The 21,656-nt window shown below is 38.5% G+C and overlaps 2 protein-coding genes across 7 annotated transcripts in view; one reads left to right on the top strand and one right to left on the bottom strand.

The window, feature by feature from the left end:
- The window catches only part of POLR3G (RNA polymerase III subunit G), a 35,196-nt gene extending 18,603 nt beyond the window's left edge, over nucleotides 1-16,593 (top strand). For 5 of the 6 annotated variants that reach the window (XR_010886994.1, XR_010886989.1, XR_010886992.1 and 2 more), the window contains 3 exons: nucleotides 11,542-11,658; nucleotides 11,781-11,860; nucleotides 16,123-16,593. The gene's annotated coding sequence lies outside the window, so the exon portion shown is untranslated. Of the gene's footprint in view, nucleotides 1-11,541; nucleotides 11,659-11,780; nucleotides 11,861-15,859 lie in introns of all 6 variants that reach the window. The other variant, XR_010886993.1, reaches the window with a different exon arrangement.
- LYSMD3 (LysM domain containing 3) lies at nucleotides 1,680-6,492 on the bottom strand. The gene is made up of 3 exons (XM_067316291.1): nucleotides 6,358-6,492; nucleotides 5,806-6,083; nucleotides 1,680-3,523 (listed from the first exon to the last, which is right to left on the bottom strand). The coding sequence occupies exons 2-3, from the start codon at nucleotides 6,067-6,069 to the stop codon at nucleotides 2,924-2,926; spliced, it is 864 nt and encodes a 287-aa protein (XP_067172392.1). The 5' UTR covers nucleotides 6,070-6,083; nucleotides 6,358-6,492; the 3' UTR covers nucleotides 1,680-2,923.
- Nucleotides 16,594-21,656: the final 5,063 nt, after the last annotated feature.

The following is a 21,656-nucleotide window of genomic DNA, read 5'->3' as shown; positions in this document are numbered from 1 at the left end:
AGTTATACAAAGACTATTTGACAACATACTCCAAAATATAGCAGATTAAGCATTTACATTTTCACATGATCCAACAGTGCAATATGCACTTAAATTTAAAGCCAACTTCTGTCCAACAATGTGTTGTAATTATTCTGAAACAACTAACTTTTTTTTTACAAGTCAGTTTCTAAAAGATTTTAGAATTAACTTACTAAATCAAACTTTAGTTCCATATAGAGCAGTTGTCCTGTTTATTCAGAACTGACAGATGATGATGCATTACCAGTTGTGTAGTTTGGAAAAGACAGTAAACATCCCTGCATCTTCCACAAAGCAAATCCAGCTGATGCTTGAGTTACTATTACCAGAAATCCTATAATCTTGGAAAGAGAGTTGCTGTATTTTCTGATAAAATTAACTTCCTGCTTTCAAAAATAGCCTATGTAAAATACACTACATAAAACATGCTAGGCTCTTGATCAGAGTATAACATTAAACAAAACAGCTCTCCTTCTTTTTCTACTGGCTGTTTGCCATAAAGGTCTATCACGCTTTTAACAACTCACTAACAAAAAACCACAGGCCTTCTCTTAGTACACCAAAAACCCAAAGCCTGAGACACATTAAAGAACCCCTCAGTTGTAACACCACAGGACAAAAAGCAGCCGTTAACAAAGGATCTCTTTACTTGCACATTAACAGGATAGAGGGCTGATGGAATCAAACCTCACCTGAAGTTAAGTTCATTTCCAAATTGGTGGCAATGCAATACTTGCCCACTCAGCTATGTGCAGTAAGTATGCTAGCTTGAATATGCAGCATAAGCCTAATTTTCTGTTGTTCAACAATTTTATAGGGAAGGAAAGGAAAGATAAAGTATTAAAAACTTTGAGATTTCAGAAACAGGCTGAAAGAAAAGAAAAAACAGCAAATAAGTTTGCAGCACAAAAAGTTACACATGAGGTCCGCAGTTCTAGCCCTACATAGAAAACATTTGTCTTAATGTGCCGAAGGTCTGTTGTTTGGGCTACAGCAAGTCACAAGTTTCTAAAGTTCATTTCTTTTAAAGTTTTAAACATAGAAGCTGTATCACAATAGCCAACATAAATTTTGCAATGTTTTCTCATACAGCCTTGAGAAGAACTGGTACTTCAAACATGAATGTTGTATTATTAGAATATTCTTTTCACGGAAAGAGTATTTTTTTTTTTAAGTGGTATGAAACAAAGTTCATGCCCATCCAGAATCTCTATTCTAGTGTAGAAACTATGAGCAGTTATGCTATCTCTAGGAATACAACTTTGATCAAGGGGTTCAACAGCAACAAATAGTTCACAGGTCCAACTGTACATAATTTCCCTTCAAGCTTTAGATCTACTTCAGTTTCAATAAAATACATCAAAAGTTACCAGATTCATGTTCATAAACTTACTCAGCATGCCAGTGAAGAATATTTGCCCCCCCCCGGGGGGGGGGGGGCAGGAGGGGCAAGAGTCTTTACTTTCAAAATTTAAGTTGATAAAGCACTTTCAAATACCTCCAGTAGTTAAGAAATTCACTTTCAGGTATTTTTATATTGTATACTTGGTCAAGACACTTGAAGGAGAGCTTATAGTAGAATTAAATTTATAAGAGTGATATTCTTCCTTTTCCCTTTAAGTCTTAAGTCAGTTAACTTGGGCTTTGATAATGAACAGTACTTTGAACAGGACAATGGAAATTTTATTCCACAAGGCAAATATAAAAAAAGATTATAGGCAGCTTCTCAGTTGTTACTTCTTTCTATAGGAAAAATCCAATTTTTTTAATACAGTAGCAGTTCCAGGAAGGGAAAGTGGTTGACAGACACTAACTACAGAACAGTTTGAAGCTGCAGCTGCTGTATTCTGCTGCAATTTAAGTTTCTGGCTAGCAGCCATTAAATCTCATTTGGAGTTTTGGGGTAGGCTTCAGGAAAAAGTGGTGTCCAGGGGTGCATGACAATTAGCATAATCAGAACCCCAGTTGACTGCTGTCTGAAAAATTAGTTGTTCCTGAACTGAGATTAGCTGGAGAGGAAGAAAATTCCATTAGCATAAAAAAGACTAATGAAACAGAATGAGGTGCCATGCATCTTCACTTATTTCATTCTACATACAGCTGACCAGAAGAGGAGTCCAGTCAAGTCAGTTTTCGGTAGATGGATACCATGGAGAAGGTTGTGAGCTTTCTATAAGACTGTCTCAACTGGACTGGGTTGAAGCACAATATCATATACAGAGTTATCAAATTAGCTTATCACCTGTACTGAAAAGTATTAAAGAATGGGCTGACCACAGGCACAAAACTGAAAGACACCAGCTTAAGTATTAGCTCCTCTATAAAATAATCACTTTTAACAGAAAGGGGACTTTATAGTGGCAGTTAATTATGGAATGATTGTTTCATCCTATTTCTTAAGGTAAGATAAAATGAGAATGCAGTTTTAACAGATAACTGTAAACTTGATCTTAAGATATTAGGTGTACTATGCACCATATAAATACTCGAACATTTAAAAGTTAGACATCCCCAAATACCCATTTTAGGGTTGTAAAAGGTACAGTAAGAGTCCTTTTATGTTAGTTCAAAATACACTTTCTCACATTGTCATTAATTAGAAAACCTAAGCTTATCAAAATAAAAAAAGTGCAAAGCTTCAGAGACCATTTTATATCTTAATTTGTATTCCAATCTTGCATTAAAATCCCCTAACTTCAGGCATATTCAGAGATTACATGAGCCACACAAACATCCATATAATGAAACACTGCCCATAAAGACAAATCATACATCAGTAAAATACTTCTGCATTCCAGATGCACTTTGCATTCTGTGGTTTCCTCTTCATCTAATGCTATGTTATGTGTCTATGAATAACAGTTGTCTCAGGCTTTCAGTCATAATGCTGAAGCTCTCCTTATCATTTATATCCTTGATTAACATTTATAATATTTGCTGGATTTATTCCATTTCCTATTTGTTTCTGATGTGATGGTGCTGTGACACCTGAATGGGAAGATTCCATTGTAGAATGGTGACTGACATCTGCTTTCACTAAAACTTCATAATACAGAAGATAAAAAACTGGAGTTACTATGCCAATAACCAACATAATCACTACAGCTGTCCACCATCCTATACCCCAATCTGCTCCATAATAAGGATCTTTGCATTTTTTAGTTTTACTATCAGTTTCAAAACAGATCTGTTGGGCTGCTAAGGCAGAAACAACTTCATTAAGGTTCTCTCTCTTTGTATCATTACATTTCACTATTTGTTCTATATCACGATCTACTACTTTTAAGAAGTTGCCAGCAGTCTCATTAGCAGAGAATTTATCAGAAGGCAATGTTTCCTGTATTTCCGGAGAACAGTGAGCAGGCCGTAGAACTGGTCTTCCTTTTGGAGAGACATGTGTTTCAGTCAATACACTGAACTTCTTTACTGGAATTTTGATAGACCTCAGGGCAAAAAAATCTTGATCATTGATAAGATTGTTAATCCTCTTGATATCTGCAACCTGAAAACAAAAAAAAGTCAAGTCATATGGAACTGAAATGAAAATGTTACAAGCTCTAAACCCTTGAGAAATAGATTTTTTTCCCTAAAGGGCCTGTTTTTTTGTTTTTTGAACTGATACTATTCAAACAGTATGAAGTGAGAAGAGGTCAAAAATCCAGTCAAAGATCCAATTTGAACAATGTTAAAGCAAGAACATAATTACAAGATAACAAACCCTCTCATTTCAGATGAAGATTCTGAAAATCATTTAATGTATTAATAGTCACTTAATGTATATTCATCTATTAGTGGCAACTATTTCTGAAATCAACTTTACTCCAGTGTTTTGCAAATGGAATAGATTACTGAGTTTCTGATTTAAATTTAAAACTTATGAGTAAGGAATAATAAAAATTATGAGCTTCTAATTCATCCAGCCACACTTTTGCTTTGGATTTTTCCAGCTTTTTGTGGCAGATTTTGGGGCAGCAAGGTAGAACCCAGACATAATTTAAATTTTTTTTAAGTCATCATTTTCAAGTCAGCTCTCACCTTCTCCCTCATTCTTGCTCAATATGAATCTCATTTTGCTCTTAAAAGGTTCAGATTCAAAAGTCTCACATGAAATATTCTACAAGGATTTAATTGTCCTTAGAGAATTAGCCACTTCATTACAAGACACTACCCCCCCTAGCCCCATGGGATGCACAGCCACAAACCTCACCATAATTAAGTACTCAAAGAAAACCAGTACTTTCTTGCAACATCTGGTAAAAACAAAGGTATTATGCCTGTTTTCAAGCAAAAGCCTCCAGGTTATAGTATCCAAAAAAACATGATAGCAGAGTTCAAATCATTCCTCCATTTAAATGGCATCTACTTCAGGAGAAAATATGAACAGACAGAATACAAGACAGTTAGGAGTAAGGTCTGGAGACCCTTGTTGCTGTAGCCGCTCCACTTAGAACTGATTTGGCCAGAAGCAGCAAGTTAGGATGACCAACACTAGCATACACTGCACTAATCTTGTAACATAAAGTGTTTCAGTCCCCATGACAGCATATTTAAGTGTTTTAAACTAGAAAAGTCAGATCAGCATAAAAGATTACAAACAGCAGCATTTAACCCAATGATTAGTAGATTCTATCACCACATGAGTTATGCTTTCTGCCCAAACACCTGGACCTCTTTCACATCCCCCATAAATCTCCAAGGAAGAGCAAAGTAGTTCACCCCTCAATTTCTTGTTTGAGATCTAATATAGTAAGTTTGCTCAAAATACTCAACTGGGGTGGGTGCTGAGGCAAAGAATTGCTTAATTAAGCTCAAACATGTCATGATTATTAAGCAAAATGATGTCAAGACTTTGGTACCCAAGTTCATGACAGTAGGCCCCTAGGGTTGTTCCTACCTGAGAATTAGATCATAACAAGACTTTAGAAAACATGGATTTTGAATTTGACTGAGTTTGACCTCTTGAAAGCTACATTATTAGCAAACAACACACTACACACACAGCTGATCTCCTCTGCTTAGTAGAATACATACAAATGCTAACAATAATCAAGACAGAAGCCTCTGCCTTAATACCAGCCAAAGTTAGGAAGAAAGCAGATTCACAAGACTAACTTAAGAACTCTTAACTAGAAGTAAAGAAATATAAACATCTGAACTACACCAGAAGAGAACACTTCTGGGCAAATAGTTCCCAGGAGTATGGCATACACATGCTAATAAGTATTTTGAGCAATTCAGCAGAATTTAAAAGAAATCTACAGTGAATTGTTCTCCTAAATGGAGTTAGGATTCCACACAAAAGCTTCTAAGGTAGTTCAGCAATACCTTCTTCATTACAAACTGTGATAGTCAACACTATACTAGTAAACGTGCCCATCTGTGACTACATACCATGAGAACTTTTATTGTATAGCAGCATACTACACATTAAGTGATGCATCAATGTCACATACAAAAATATATATTTCTTACATTTACATTAGTTTCACCTCAAAACTGCACACTAAACCTAGAACCTTTGGATACACTGCACTTTATTCTATTATTTTAAACGTTCAGACATGTCAAGCATTAGTTTTTTAAATTCTGAATAACACAACGTTTTAGTTAGCAGTTTACATGCACAAGTTGAAAGCTAAGTGAATCCAGCTGAACGAGAGGGGAGCCAAGTTTGCACATGCAGCCTAGACTGGTGTTCAGGTGTGCCCAATCCTAAAACAACAAGACAGATAATATCAGACCAATTATTCGCTCTGAAAGAAAAAAAAAATCACTCAGACTTACTGAGCAACAATACTGAAGTGCAATCGCATTTAAAGTGTCCCCTTCTTGTATATCCTTCGTTAGCAGAACAATATCATCCAGCCGGTCTCTAGACGTGCTTCTGCGGACCTTCTCCCTGCCCCGGGGCCGCAGCTCGTACACTTCCACCTCCTCCTCGGGGCCCTCGCCGTCGGCGCCACTGCCGAAAGGGTGCAGGTGGCCACCCCCCGGGGACTGCGCCATGGCCGGCGGCGGCAGGCCGCAGCTGGGGCTCCTCCCGGACATCCTCCCGCGGGGCTCTGCGGGCAACACCGCAGACGTGGCGCGCTCAGCGCGGCTCGCAGCACCGGCCTCTCCGCCGGCCCCAGCCCGGCCCGCGCGCCCTGCGCCGAGCCGCTCCCCGGCGCAGGGCGGCGAGCGCCGGCGCCGCCACCCGCCCCTTCCTGCCTCCCCCGGAAGGGCCACAGCAGCGGACAGCGGAAAAGAGCCGCCCCCGGGAAACGGGGACGAGCAGAAGGGCCGAGGCAGGCAGACAGGGAGGGAGGCACCTCCCCCCCCCACACGGGGCTGTACCTGCCGCTGCCGCCGTGGCGGGCGCTCCGCATAGCAATGGCGGCCGCTGGCCCGGCGCCCCGCCGCCACGTCCGCAGCGCGCCTCGACCCTCCAGCTGTCTGTGCGCCTGCCCCGCGGCTGCTCTTAAAGGGCTCGCGCGCTCCGCCCGCCTCGCGCGGGTGCTATAAAGGCAGGGGGCCGCGGGCTGCTCGCACTCGGACAGCGGCTGCTGTTAGCCTGTGTAGCTGTTGGGCGCGCGCGCGTGTGGCGGCAGTTGGGGGCGATGCGGAGCTCCTCTGACCCTGCCGTAGCCCGCCTGTGGTGGCGTCTGCGTGAGGGCGACCGCGGGTCCCGGCCTTGCCTTGCTGAGGGGCTTTTCTAGGGCCCGATTTTGTTATAGCTGTTGTTATGGTGTGAGTGGCTGCTAGGCCGAGCCCGAGGACCTGCCTGGGTGGCAAGTGGATTTTTTGGTGGCTGCTTATGTGGTTAACATGCTGCTGTGAGTGTTGCCCCACTATATTGTATCTTAGTTCCTGAAGGATGGTAGGCATAAGTGTGCTGGAGTGCTATGGCTTTTCCTTAGCTTTTACAGCCTGGCTGTGGGAGCTCTTGCTTGAGCTGCTTGGTGCTAGAGGCTAAGATGTTGTGCTTAGTGCAAGTGCTGCTTAATAGTGCAGTGCTCCCTCCACCCATGTAATCTTTCTGACTGTAAAGGGGAGAAGGATTTAGGAAAGTGATGAAAAAAGTGCCCTCATTTTGTACTTCCAGACTCTTGTTCAAGTGCAGGTCTTTTCAAGAGTCTGCCTTAGTAGCATGCTCTGGTAGTCAGTTGGCTAGCAACTGCTTGCAGTTCCCTCTGGATGGACATTGCACAGGTGGCATCTGCCAGACTAGGAGCTTCTGGTCTGGAGAACAAGTTTAAGCCACAGGCAATGAAAAGACAATAGGGGTTGAAGCCAAAATGCTTTTTCTGGTAAGTGTGTTCCTGACTGCTACCTGCTGGAGAGACCATGTGGAGGCCTGCAGTCTACTCTCATCCACTAGCCCTGTCCAACATGGTGCTAGTAAATAGCACAAAGAAACTTTGTGCCTTGTGGCTTTGCTAGCAGCAGCATGTCTGGCAAGAGGTAGGCTGAAGGGCAGAATCTCCACTGGGGGGAAGATAGCTGGGGAGAGGGGCAGTGAGAACTGTGAGGTACGTGGTGATATACATGTAAGTTAATCTTTTAAAATATATACTTCTGACTGATTCTGTTTTTGGAGAAATGAAGGCTGTTCAGATATGGAAATGCCATGTATTTGGGTGAATAAAATACCTCTTTTAAGAGCCCTTTCTGCCTGTAGCTTTTGGCACCTCCAAACTTTATATACCTTTTAGTCCTGCTTGATTCCTATTGCATTTCTACTTATACAGCTGTTCCCCTATACCTTCTCTCTGTCCCTTCAGCCTTTCTTTTCTCCTGGGGAGTAGTAGTGCAGAGATAAAGATGAGAAGTTCAAACCATGCTGATTCTTTTTTTTCTACAAGAAAGGAACTGCAAATTATGCCTCGCAGCTTCTAGGTATTTTGCCCTTCTTCCATCCCAAACCAATGTATTCATTTTCAGTCTTAACAATAAGAGCTGTCAGCACCTGTGGCAGTTGCTGGGGTAATAAACTTATCTCAAGGGGGCAGAAAAGTAACAAGGAAGTTTAATCTGGTGGAAATTTCTTTAAGCAAGGTATGAAGTAAGCTTTTGTTTACCACAGGAGCAAATATGGTATTGCTTACAAAGGCTGACAGCTCTGAGGTTAGTCTGAATGTGTTGAAGCAATTGACTGCATAACTGCTGAAGAGAAATATGGCTGTGAGTCTAGTCATAAACTGATTAAATTTAATTTAAAAAGTGATTTTGAATAACTTTTTGCCTTTTGTTTTTGAGCTTTGTTATATGATGTTTTCAGACTTTCTTGTGCAACTGAAAGGGCTGGAAATTGCCCTTGCAATTCTAGCATGGGCTAGAATTGCCCTTGTGCTTGGAATTTAAGAAAGGCAGAATTCTTTTGCGACTTTAGTTTTGAAGATAGGTATCTTGAGTCTTGTATCACAAGAGCTAGTGACTGTATGCATCTATGGAGTGTCATACACATCAGACTCAGAAGTTGAGGAAGACTGAAGTATTTCCCAGACATTGTAAAATAGGTCATCAGGGTGTGCAATGTGTTAATGTGTTCTAGTTAAAAGTAAAAATAACTTTCAATATATTTGTCCTTAAAATATTTCTTTATTGCAGATGACGGATGAGGCAAAAGTCCTTATTAAGTATTTCTAGGCTGTCTGGATACTCTGTAGGGAAACAGCATCAGTGAGAAAAGTAAAACTGTTCAGTAGTGATGTCCTGTCAAGAGCATAGATGTTCTTTGTTGTAAGTAAGAAAAAGATTACATGAAAGAATATAAATACTCTCAGATACAGAAGTATTTGGTAAGCATAGAATAAAAGCTGGCCAGATTGGGCCGGACTGATTCCTATGTTTTCTAAAGATGCATAGAACAAACAGGCTGCTGAAAGTGTAAACAGGAAACTGCATTTCTGGCAAGGAGTTCGGTAAGTAAGTAGAAGCTCATTTATGTGCTTTCTTATGCATCATTTCTCATAATGTAGCTCTGGCTGTGCAGTATAATTAGAATTGCCTTGAAACAGCTTCCTACATGTAGGGAGAGTATCTCTAGTTTAGGAGCCTAACCAGGGCTATTTCCACTCTTGAGTATTTTGTAGCATCTTCCCAGTTGGTGCCTGCTCAGAAATAAGCTTTCTGTTTCACACAGCTTGTGCTAATTGCATTGAAGGCCCTATGTAAACAGCTTCTGTCAACAAAGAAAGATTACCTGTGCACATGCTTGCAGTAGTCCCAGTATGGTTTTATGCAGTTCAGGGGATGGCAGATTGTAAGGAAATTGAATTGTCCTCCAACTCTATTTCCAGCAGAAGTAATATGCCATATTGAAGGTGACAAGATTGAATTTCCCATAAATTCTAAATTTAATCTTGATCTCAAGTTGATAAAAAATTAACTTAGCAAATGAGAATTCCATCTTTTAAGAAGTGTCATAGACATCTGGCAGAGAATATCTGCAGTACCAACTAGTTTTGTTTTTTAAAGGAAGCTTTCAGTAGTAGAAATGAAGCAACTGTAGTTGTCTGTAGCTGGGAAACTGATGACTCAGACCCTATTCATGCTGTTGAAAGACTGTTTTATGAGACCGATCAGAGTTGTGGGTGGACCTTGAGAGGAGTTTGAAGGCAGACTTCATACTTAGTGATGCCTACATCAGTGTCCGATTGTCCCAGCATACACCACTAATGGCATATCCTTTGGGAGGCTTTGCATTTTTCTTTAATCTTTGGGTAGTGGGGCTACAGAAGAGGTCAGGGTGGGGAATTTTGCTATTTCTTTTATCTAAAGAGGTGTACCATCAGGTCAAAAAAGAACTGCTGAAGCAGCACTCTCTTTGGGGGGGCAGGGGGAAAGTTTTGGAGTTTGCTTTGACCCTGCTACACCCCTGTGTGTAACCATTTGTAACTAGTGACATTTTCCCATCAATAACAAAAGGGTATATTCCAAACTTGATGAACAAGACTGTAGCTGCATAGCTCCCATGAATGCTAATAGGAATACAGCCTTTCTCCATTGCCATGTAAGTTACTTTGCATATCCTAATAGTGCATTCTCAATAAGCAACAGGGTCAGTGTTAATCACTCCATGGCATTCCAAGAGTGACTGCAGGGATCTCTATCACATTCCCTTTGGTCATGTTATATCTAGTGTGGCTTGATCAGAGTTAGGAATTAAAGTATGCACATAGAAATATTAAAAAGATCTTTAGGAAATTATACCAAGGAACTATAAACAAGATGATGGGGAGCTGACATTTTGTAATCATCTTTAATAAAGAAACATTTATTCTTTCTTTCCAGCAAATACATACATGTCATGTCCCTCCACTAATTTTTGTAAGTTTTTAAGTCATTCTGTTTCAGGACCTAGGGCTAGACTTACATTGAGAAGATTAAAGCTAAGTATCTAAATGTATATTTTAATCATTTAAATGGAGTAAGCTGTGTATCATTAAAAGGCTCATGCAGAAAGAAATCTACAGCCTTTGTCCATCTTCATCTGCTTCCCTGCTTGGTAGTTGGGAATGGTATTAAAGTTTCATAGGAAACAACTGTGTCAACATAAGCCAGCAGCTCCAGTAGAATCTAGTTGAAGAGTAAGGCAGTGTCTGACTGCAAGATGTGTAAGATAGAATAAGATGAGCTAAGAATTAGAGGTATGCAGAAGGAAATGCTAAATCAGCAGAGACTTGCAGAGTAGTCTGTTCTTCAATGGAAACATTTGCATGTATACATTTACTTGTGTATAACTATTATAATCTGGGCCTTGAGTTTCAGAATTAGCAGAAACCCTTTTTAGTCAGCAGGATTCAATTTCACTCTTAAATTGGTTTAAAACCCCAAACAAACAATGAACTCAGTCATTTAAATTAGCATTGATATGATTTTAATCAGAATGAATGATAGTAACCTGTGGTTAAAAATGCCATTTCCCAATTTCATATTGCATGCTTTTGCTGCTTCCCTTTGGTTAATCAACATGAACTGGTTACTTGAATACATATTTATTAATTTTAAATAAAATTAATAATAGGAATGTGCTGTGTATCTTCTGTAACACAGCCAGTATGGTGCATTGGTTGCCTGATATTTTTTCAAAAATCTATAAAGAACTGCATACTTGCATCTGATTTATGTTTTACTTTGAGCTTAGTACAGGTATCCTCTGAATAAGAAAATCTTCCACTGAAGTCAGTAACACTGAAGGTGGTATATAAAATAGAGTAAACATTGTTTTTGACTCTTTTACAGACTTTGGTATGAGACTCTTAATACCTGCTTGTATACCTATATTGACAAATAAGTGTCTGTAGTGGGATAACTTAAGTATTTTAAGGTTTTCATAGATTCCTTCCAATTTTAGCTGTATGAATCTAAGTCAGGAATATCTGTTGTTTTGGTATGCTTTCCTTGACAAGAGGAATCCCTTTAGTGCTCACTTGTTTTTCCTCTGAAGGAATTTTTGTATTGTAGTCAAGTCTTTCCTCTTTTTTTTTTTTGAATTAAACATTTTGAGCTTTAAGTTTTGCTCTCTGCTTTCTCTAGTTGTCAGTTCTTGGGACTTGTTTGCATCCTCTGTGGATTTCAGCATCCTTTCTAAAATGTGGACACCAGAACTTTATGCAGCTTCAAATATCGGTACTGTTAGTGCTACATAAAAAGGTAAAATTACTCTTACTTTCCCCTACCACTCCCTTCCTCCTCCCCCCTCCCCACCAAACTACTGGTCACTAATCTACTGTTGATACACTCTAAGATTAGCTCTGTTTTTCCCTCTGTCACAGCATTGCACTGGACACTTAGTGAGCTGTTTTTCTGCTAATAGTTTCTGCGTATGAAAATGATCCAGAAGGCCATTTGTAAGGTATAATCTACATTCTCTGGTTTTGAAAGTATTCAGCAATGTTAACAGCTAAAATTGAGAAAAGCTTTCACTGACAAACAGTCCTTTGATTTCACTTCACTGAGTGGAAAATTGCCCTGGTACAGGCAGTGCTAGTCAACTATATGGACTCTTCCACCCTTTTACTGTTCTGTCTATAGGAAAAAAGGCCTATAGGCAAGTGAGGGAGTTGTCTTGAATACCTTTGTTTTACTTTCTTCCTTTGTTTTAAGCTTCTCACAGCTGGAACAGCGTGGAGTAAGCTGACCAGCTTTTGCAGAAGGGAGAAGTAATGGTAAAAGGGAGTGGGAGCAGGGAGACTTTCTCATGCCAGGATCTGATTCATAGTCCTGAAAATTTTTAATGCATTAACAGGTATGACCTTCACAGCCTGTCGTACTGATAAGCACTTGACCTGTGCATTTAAGGTGCCTTTAATTTTCACCTATAACTATATGCAAGTGTAAAGTAATACACTGAGTTATTATTCTCTAGTCCTATTATTAGTAATGGTAATGGTACTGTAACTATATGTATCTTGCTATGTTTTCTTTTCTTAAATATTTTCATTGTAAAGTTGATAAAATTTTATAGAAAGGTATCATGCACTCACAATCAGCTGGAAATCAGAATACTTGTCAGTATAGTGCTTAAGAACTAGTTATTCATATAAAACATGCTGTTTTGCTGTTTTCCTTTATCTTTGTCAGTCACTTTAGGCATTGATTTGTATTTAATAAACTTTATCATACTTTAACAAATATGAAAATACTTCTAAAATAATTCCATTCAACTTTAAGCATTTACAGCATGACTGCAAGTGTCCAGTTTGTGGCTTAAATAAGAAAGGGGTCTAATAGACATACTTTTTAGCAGGAGCATCTTTAATGAATTTTAAGATTCCTTTTATCCCCACCTTTCTACAACTTTTGTCTTTGATTCAGCTTGCATATGGGACAGCAAAATATGTCAGAAATCTTTAAGTTCTCTTTCAATGAGTATCAGGCATGTTAATGCAAATACATTGAGCAATCCCTCCATAAGGAGAGATAGTAACATAGCCAACACCACATCAGTAAAGTACAAAATATTAATATGCATACTGTGACAAGATGTATTTAATGGGAAGCATCAAGGAATTTGTTTTATTAGTTTTTCTCCACCCTCAAGTAATAAATCTTAAAAGCTTCAGTACTGATTCAATGAAATGAATGACTGAATCATTCTGGAGAGGCTCTGACAAGTGGACAAATGCTTCCATGGTTACATTGTGCTATGCTATATAGTTATGGAGCTTTGTTGGTTTTGTCCCCCTGCCACTGAAGTAAAATAACAAACCACGGGGAAGCACCACACATGGTGGGCATACACTGGAAGAAACTTTAAAAGATTGTTAACTAGTCTTATACAGATTTTTAAAAGTTTTTTTATTGATTTATGCTATAAATACCTTAAATGTGTCTCAGTATTTTCCTTCATATGTTACTTTGTCATGTAACCTTTTTATTACTTGTCTGAACTACCTCTGACTTTCAACTTGGAATGCCATAAATTAAAAGGCTATGTGCTACGTGGATTGTTTTTCTAGGAATATTTTTGTATCAGTGATGTTGCTGCATCGATGTAGACTTCTACAATACCTAGACCATCTTTTATGTTTAACAAATCATGTACAGGACTCTTATATACAGTTGTTTTAGGGTGCTTTGTAGTATAGCATAATTAGGTGCCTGTTTCTCCATCTCCTTGCATCTTGTGTACTCAAATAAGTTTCAGGTGCCATGTGGAAGAGGGGGATAAAGCAACTCCACTGTCACATTTAAAAAAAAAGGCATACAGCTTAAAGGTGCTGCAGGTCATACATTACAATGAAATTCTGAAGGCCTTAGGTTTTGCTCAGGACAAAGTATAAATGAAATGGAAGGGAGCTGTGAGGAGAGTATGTACATCTTTTTTTCCTTGCAAACCAGCCCTGAAAACAGTGCATGTTATTCTCATCTGTATTAGCAGCTGATTTCATTTTTCTCTCTACATGCTTGAGGGTCTGCAGGATCAGTGTATTAGCATCAGAATGCTAAGATAAATGCTGCTTTATAGATACAATTACCAACAAGAATGGATGCCAGGGTTTATCTCACAGCTAGAAAAATAAATTGATAAAGGTGGAGGGTAGTTACTTTTGAGACAAATTCTGGCCTTACTGCTTTCCTTTGGAAGCATACTTTTATTTTGGGTCCTTAATTTGCACAGATCTTTACTCAAGTAATATCCCCTTGATCTTGAGGGGGAAGAAGTAAATAACATGAGTAAACATTCAGTTTTCACTTAGGGAGTTCCAGAGAAGTCAATTCTTGTTGAAAAACATCAAACTGTTTCCAAATAGTTTCTCCTCTTTTCAAAGGGAATACCTGTCACCTAATGGTGAACTGGGAAAGCAAGTGAGATTGTGTGCAGCAGCTGGAACTATTTTGCATTTTTCTTTAGTCTGAAACTTTTTGAAGTCTTTCAAATTAACAGCAATTTAGATGGAAGGTTTGTGGAAGGCTTTTCACTTTTGTTTTCAGAAAAATGCAATTTTGGTAAGCATTCTTAATGAATTTACCTTTTAAGTCTGATTTGAAGTGCTCTGAACTTGTGTGTTACCAAGATATAGAGGAACTTTTTAGTAATTTAGCAGGTGTTCTGTGGAAAAGCTGAGTTGTTGTATACTATATGCAATATCAGTGACATGCTGCAAATGAAGAGATGAACATACTTGACTGGAAAAAATAAGACTGCAACTTAGCGATGATAACTGCACAACAGGAACAGGCAGACAATTCTTGCCAAGTTCTCTTCCTGTTTCTCCATGTGACTGACAAGCCAGTGAGCTCCCACTTTGGTTTGAATGGAGTCACTAAACATTGCAAGACCAAACCATTTCTTCAGAGATTTTTTTGTCATAATGGCAGCATGCTCTCAGAAATTGTATGCTGGAGCTTGGACAGCCAATGCAGTAAGCCAGGTTATTTTCCAATAACTGTACAATTCTTTAAATTTGACATGTTTACATTAACATTTTCTTAGTTGTTTTCTCACTTTTTTGTGAAAGTCTTGTAAAATATATAATTAAGTTTAGGAATAGAAAAGTGATAATTATGTAAATAGCACTTTTGCAGTAATGTTTGGTAAAAATATAACAGCCTCTGAATAGATGCCAGGGAGCATTTCCTTTTTCTGATAATAGGAATATTTCCAAATTTCAGTTTAAAAACTTTTAAACATTGGTATGCTTTACCAGTGTATCACTAACGAGCAGTACCATAAAAAGGTTATACTTTGCCTAGCTGATCACAGGAAGCATAAAATATATATCCAAAGAACTAGAGCATGATCTGCTTAGTCCTCATTTTTCAATTTCTTATCCTGGACATCTCTGGAAAAAGAGGAGCAAGACATCTGAGTTTAATCTATATCCATCTGCACATCAAGCAGTCAGGCATAAATTACTGGGTGAGAACCTTACACTACTCAAACTTTGCTATGTAGTCACCTCAGATGGTACAAAGACTTTTGGTACTCCTTGTATTTAGTTTTCTACTTTGTGCTTTCTTACATGCATTTAGTTATCTATCAGGAAACTACCCAGTGAATCAAAGATTGTAATATTAAAGCATTCCCAACCCATCAAGATGCACATGCAGGAATTCAGGAAGGAGAGTGTGGGTATTGCTCAACAGACATAACATGATCCTGGTGCTAGTTACATACTTTTCCAGAGTGGGGTAGCTAGACAGCAGCAGGAAGTTGATCAGGAACATTTCAGACTTCAAAGAACAGAAAACAAGCTTGCTCATAAGCCTCTATGGGGTAGTGGTCAGAAGCAGAGGTACATGGCAATGCAGACTAGTCAGGCTCAGATCAACACACCTCTTTGGTACAAGTCTTAGTCAATTCTGCCCTCTTCCAAAGTGTGATTTTTTTTTTTTTAATTTTTTTTAGCATGGTTCCTTGAAGAGTATGCTACCAAAGTAATGTTCTATATTTCTGGTACTGTTTCATTCAATACTACCAGTTAGATCTGCTCCCCAGTATAAATCACATTAAGAAGTAATCAGAAGGAACATGTGGAGCATCTTAGACAACAGCTGAGGAAACAGTTATCTGTGTGGAATCAAATATCAAACTACAGCTGCACATGGAAGACTAAGTTCTTGTGGAAGTCTGTGGTGTTCTTAAGTTACTTAGAATGGTCTGTCTTACAGAAATGCTCCTGAAAGGTTTATCACTGCAGACCATGGTTTAAAGAAAATCCCTTTTCAAAAAGGGCCTTCCTCCAAGGAAATCATCTGCATCTTGTCACTTGCTCTACAACCAGAGGAACAAGATTAGCTTGAGTATTCAACCTATAGGCTGGAACTGATCAAAGCAGTATCTGATGGATGATGCATGTTTTTGAAGTATTGTATTATATGGGAAGTGATTCATTAATAAAGACCCAAGAAATAAAGTTGTCCGGTGTATTTTGAGGATTCACCTACTGAAGAGCTTCACACATGCTTAATATTATTCATTCAAAGTAGTTCAGTGTGCTGCAGCTGGCATACCAGAAGAGGCAGACCAGTGTGTTAATCTGTGCATGACTGAATATCAAAGTGTTCAGAATTTCCTTGTTTGCTAGTTGCATATAAGCATATGTTTAGACAAAAACTTGGAAGCTTGGCTGTGTCGGATGAAAACAAAGCATTACTAGATATTGAAATAAAAGCAACATGATAATTTAAAGTTGGGAAGCATGAAGGAGATCTCAATTTTAATGACATTTATAGAAGTTCAGCAGATTTGATCATCAGCATTTAACTTTGCTATCTAATATTTACAATGTAATGTTTGCAATATCTATGACTGAATACCAAATGGCCTTAATATTCATATAACAATCTGTTTTATAAATAAAAATATAAGCAAGAGGAGAAAATACTCCCTTTTTGAAGCCCTTTGGAATTTTTGCAATTCCTTATAGCTGTCTCTTGCCCTTCAAACTCTTCTCTACCCTTCCCCTTACTCCTTTCCTTCTTGGGGATTTGTTTCTTTTAACTCTCTTCTCTGGTCTTTTCTTTCAGATGATGCCAGTAAAGGGAAAAGGCAGGATTTCAAAACAAACAAACTGGAGTCCATTGATTGTATTGCTGCTGCTTTCAGTATTGGTTTACTGAGCAGCAGAACCATTTTTAACTTGCAGTTTTGTGAATTCAAAACAAAAGAAATCCAAAGAAACAAAGAATTTGAGGGGTGTACCTAGTACACCTTATTTACTGCTTTTTTTGAAAAGAGAATGATGACCTGGAGGCATAGTTCTGTGCAATGCCAGATCTATTGTAGGTCCAATAGCCAGCCCAATTGTTTGTTCCTGACATTTGTAAGGGGTTAAGAGTGCTGTGCTGGCAGCATGCTGAGTTGTTAAAAGTGGGCATGGAGTGTCCCATGTCAATCACTGGTAACCTTTCCAGCTGGCTGAGGAGCACTGTTGACAAAATCCCATGGGAGTCTCTCATCCTTGTATCTAACAAAGGAACTACAGTATATAGGTCTCTGGAGTAGTGTGATGAAAATGGAAAAGTAGTCAGGAAATCCTCAGGGATCTAGAGAAAACAGTGGATTGCATATTGAGTGGGAGAGAGTAGTAAAAGCTGCAGTCATTTCAGATCTGAATGCAGTTTTGTTGAAAGTTTCATCAAAGTTTCTGTGAAACTAGCTGTGTGAATCAGTGGCCCCAAGTCTGAGTTCTCAACTTCATCCTTTGTCTTCTAGCTCAATAATTAGCAATGTTTTATGTGCTCAGGTCTGCTGTAATTGAGGACTGATGGCTATTAAGGCAATCCCTCTGATACTGAGCAGCTTGATGGCCTCTGGTGGGAGCTGAGCTGAATATAAGGTCACTTCAGTGCCCACAGAAGCTGGAGGAAAAAGGGCAACATGAAGTAACTTTCCTAAGCTGAAACAACATTTTAGAATAAAGCATAAAAAAGAACTTTATGCCTACCCTATCAAAAATGTACTAGTTATTTCTGATGCTCAAACATCAAGTTCTTTGTAATGCAAGATTCTGCAGTTCATAGTATGGGCCTTTGAAGGACTACTTGCTCTTTTTTCAATATAGAAAAACTTGAACTGATGCATAGAAATAATGCATAGTAAAGTCTTGATAAAAAAACTGTTCATAAATAAAGCCAGGTGGACTACTGCAATAATTGATCAGACATATAACAGAATATCACATGTATCTGCTTGAATTCCTATTAGAGGTCCAACATTCTTAAAAAAAAGTACACTTCTATTTAAAAAAAATAAGTGATTTCATCATGATCTTTGGTAATTCATTCCAGTGGACTGTTTCCCTTACTCTTAACAACTGTGATTTATTCTGAGTATTAATGTCTAGTTTTGCTTCTGCATGTTAGATCATCTATGCCTTTATGTGCTATATTGCAGATTTCTATTTATCAAAGTTCATTTTTTCTGCGGCTAAATACAGAGTAAGTTCAAGGATGTATTCATCTTGGCTAACATTACCTAATGTCATTATCTAAAAACAGTCTAAAAGGTGTCTAGTTTGAGATAGTCATATGGACTCTGTGTTCAGTCAGGGGAAAGAAACAAGGACCTCTCGGAGGTAGTTCATCCTATCCTATTATGTGACTAGGTCAGACCAAATGGCTGATGTTAGATGGGATGTTTTCCAGCTTGAAGCATCACTTTTTCTTGTATAAGCTAAATAGTTATTGAGGTCTTTGAGTCTTTTGTTATAAGTTGTTTTCAAACCTTTCATCATTCTCTAGCATCTTCTTTACCTTTTCCAGTTTAATTGCATTATTCCTGAATTGTAAACACCATAAGTACACAGTATTGATGTAGTGACCAGGATAATGCCATTAGAAGGTCTGAAGCCTTCTAGATCCTGTCATTTTTTTAACCCTACTACTACATTATAATTTTTCCTTGCATATGCAAAGATTACGTTAGCCTTTTTGGCCTCCAGTTTGATTCATCTGATCCTAAAATTGTTTTCAGAATCACTGCTTCCCAGGATACAGTATTCCATCCTATAAACATGGCTTTCATTCTTTTTTCTAGATGCTTGTCTTCACAGCTGGCAATACTGAATATCGTTTGCTTGCATCCAGTCCTCTGTTTGTGATCTGTATCACTGTGTTAAACATTGATTTGTTTTTCCATATACTCCAAATAAAAAAAAGAGAGCAAAGGAAGCTCATCTGAAATGCAAGAATTCTCAGTAAGCAAATAGCAAAAGTTGTAAAAATTTTCTGCTTTCATTCAGTGCAGACTCCTGTTTTGTCCTTAACATTTCCCTCAGCCTTTCCTATAAATGAAATAAAGCTCTGGGTATTAACATCTAAAATTAGGCTAGAGGTATATTTGGATTTTTATCCAAATACTTACATTCCAATCTGTATTAAAACAGGAATTAAAAATACTCTGTTTATTTAAGACTGATGAGTAATACAAGGTTAACAAAAGTAATGTATCTGTCAAGATTCATGTTAGATATCTACTTCCACATTGCTTTTGCACTGAGTTGTGTCAGAGCCATAATTTTTCTAGCTGCTTTGGAGTACTGTTTTGAGAGAACAGTCTGCAGGTTTGGCACCAAAAAATTGACAGGATCTAGCAAGCTTGAAGTGCCAGATATGTGTTTTTGTAGTAGAGTAAGAATATACTGGAGTTTGGATTTCCTTGGACTTCCTTTCTTTCATTTGATAGAATGCTTTCAATTTGTACACGAGATGGAGGGAGTGTGGGAGTGTTGGTGCATCTAACTGGATTCAGCTAAATGAAATTGTGATGCTGCTGCATTAGTTTGCAGTAGCTTTTAAACTTCTTAAAAACCAGTAGATATCTCAAAGAATATGGAAATAAGTAAAGATTGTGTAAATGGGACTAAGTTAGACTTCATCAAAGTATTTTCCATGTTACTGGTCTTAGATGCATGAACATTTATCTGATCAGCAGGAATTTTGACACTTGTTTACCATTAAATGAGAGAATTGGAGAGCTTGGGGCCAAACATTAGCAAGATCCAGGTGCTGTCTTTGTGTCTTAGTATCTCTGTTGTGATGGACTGTTTTGGCCCAGGATCTGCTTGGTGTGGAGGTTACTATAACATGTGAATTAGATGGTAGAGAAATTACACTGGATCTAGAGATGGAAATTGTGCATCCCTACCCATTGCTGAACAGTTGTGCATTAAGACCAGCTACATGTCCTGGTGTGGCTGAGGGCTCAAATCCAAAAATCTGTCAGAATCCAAGCAAAACCTGCCTGTTTTGCTACCTGCAGGAATAAAACAGCCCAGTCCTAGTTAAGTGGAAGAACTGCCTGGGCAGTGACTGTGGGGGCTAGCTCCATTTGAACTACAGCAGAGTAGAGGCAGTTACAGGGGCTTGAAAGATGTCCTCCTCAATCCCACCCCCTTTTATCTCCACAGCAGTGGGAAGGCAGCAGGAGTCAGAAGAGGGAGGAGTGTACTCAACGCAGCACAGAGAGGAGGGAGGAGTAGGGGACAAGGGAATGCTTAATGTGTGAGTGACAGTGAGCGTGTGCAGGCGGCTGGCTGAGTCCAGAGGATGCGGATGCCCATATCCCCGGATTTAGGTAGGTTTGTTCTCTCTCTATTTGAGCTGGTAGTTGCTTTTGAAGCATCCTATATCAGCTGCAGAGATCTTCACTTTCCACCTCTAGAGTACTGCCAGCAGCACCTGTTGCAGGAGGGAGAAGGTTTAACCAGCTGCAGACAGAGCTGAGCATGTGGCTCAGCCATGAGTGGCTGCTGGATAGTAGGAGTCTGCTAAGGTTTCTGTTGTTCTAGCAGCTCCTCTTTCTGTCCTGCAGAGCAGAGCAGGTGGCGACAGTAGTCCTTCCAATGGAAAATCCTATTCTCAAGGGATCATAATGGGATGAAACTCAGCCTGAAATGTCCTAGCTGTCTATTTTAACTCTCAAAAATACACAAGACATTCGACTGTTTCAATTAAGTGAAAATAAAAATAGGGAGGAGCTGTGTATGCATTGTGTATTGCAAAAGAGTGAATAAAAAGGAAAAATTTATTTTGCAAATCATCATCTGATAAGGAATAAGTTTTAAATGTTTATGATAAAAAAAAGACATGTAAGCAGTTACAGTTCGAAATATTTCCTGTTTTTATAGCTTTTGATATGCTGATTCTGTATAAAACATCGTATAATTCACTCTGGCTAACCCAGATAAATTTAAGATCAAATGTGTTAGGAACTGCTTGTCAAACATTATTCATTGTTTTTTAATGAGTCTATAATAGCTTTATAGTACAGATAGTTGCAAAGCAGCAGGTAATTCTTTTTTTTAAACTTATTCATCATATAGAAGCCAAGTGTTTTTTTTTCTGATATACTTTGCACATGTCTTCTAGAACAATACTTTCAGTTAAATAATAGGCATTTGAGAATCTACCATGAGAGCAGAGTTTAGTAACTAAAGGTGGAATGTGGTATATTTAGAATACAGTCTGTCTGTCCCTTAAGCCTAAAACAAGCTTTCTCCTACTAAATGTATTCAGTGTTTCCATGTGAAAAGGAGAACCAGATTCATGAGAGGGAATAAAATCATTTTTAGCATATTAGGACTAGAATTGAAATGGCCAAATAGTTGATAATGTAAAAACTAACATGTATTTCAAGGGTGAACTGAAATGCTAATTTGATATTACTACTACTATTTATGTTATTACTGATTTCTAACATA

The sequence above is a fragment of the Apteryx mantelli genome, chromosome Z, assembly GCF_036417845.1.
Source record: "Apteryx mantelli isolate bAptMan1 chromosome Z, bAptMan1.hap1, whole genome shotgun sequence".
Lineage (NCBI taxonomy): Eukaryota > Metazoa > Chordata > Aves > Apterygiformes > Apterygidae > Apteryx > Apteryx mantelli.
This window is presented reverse-complemented; position numbering and strand designations above follow the sequence as displayed.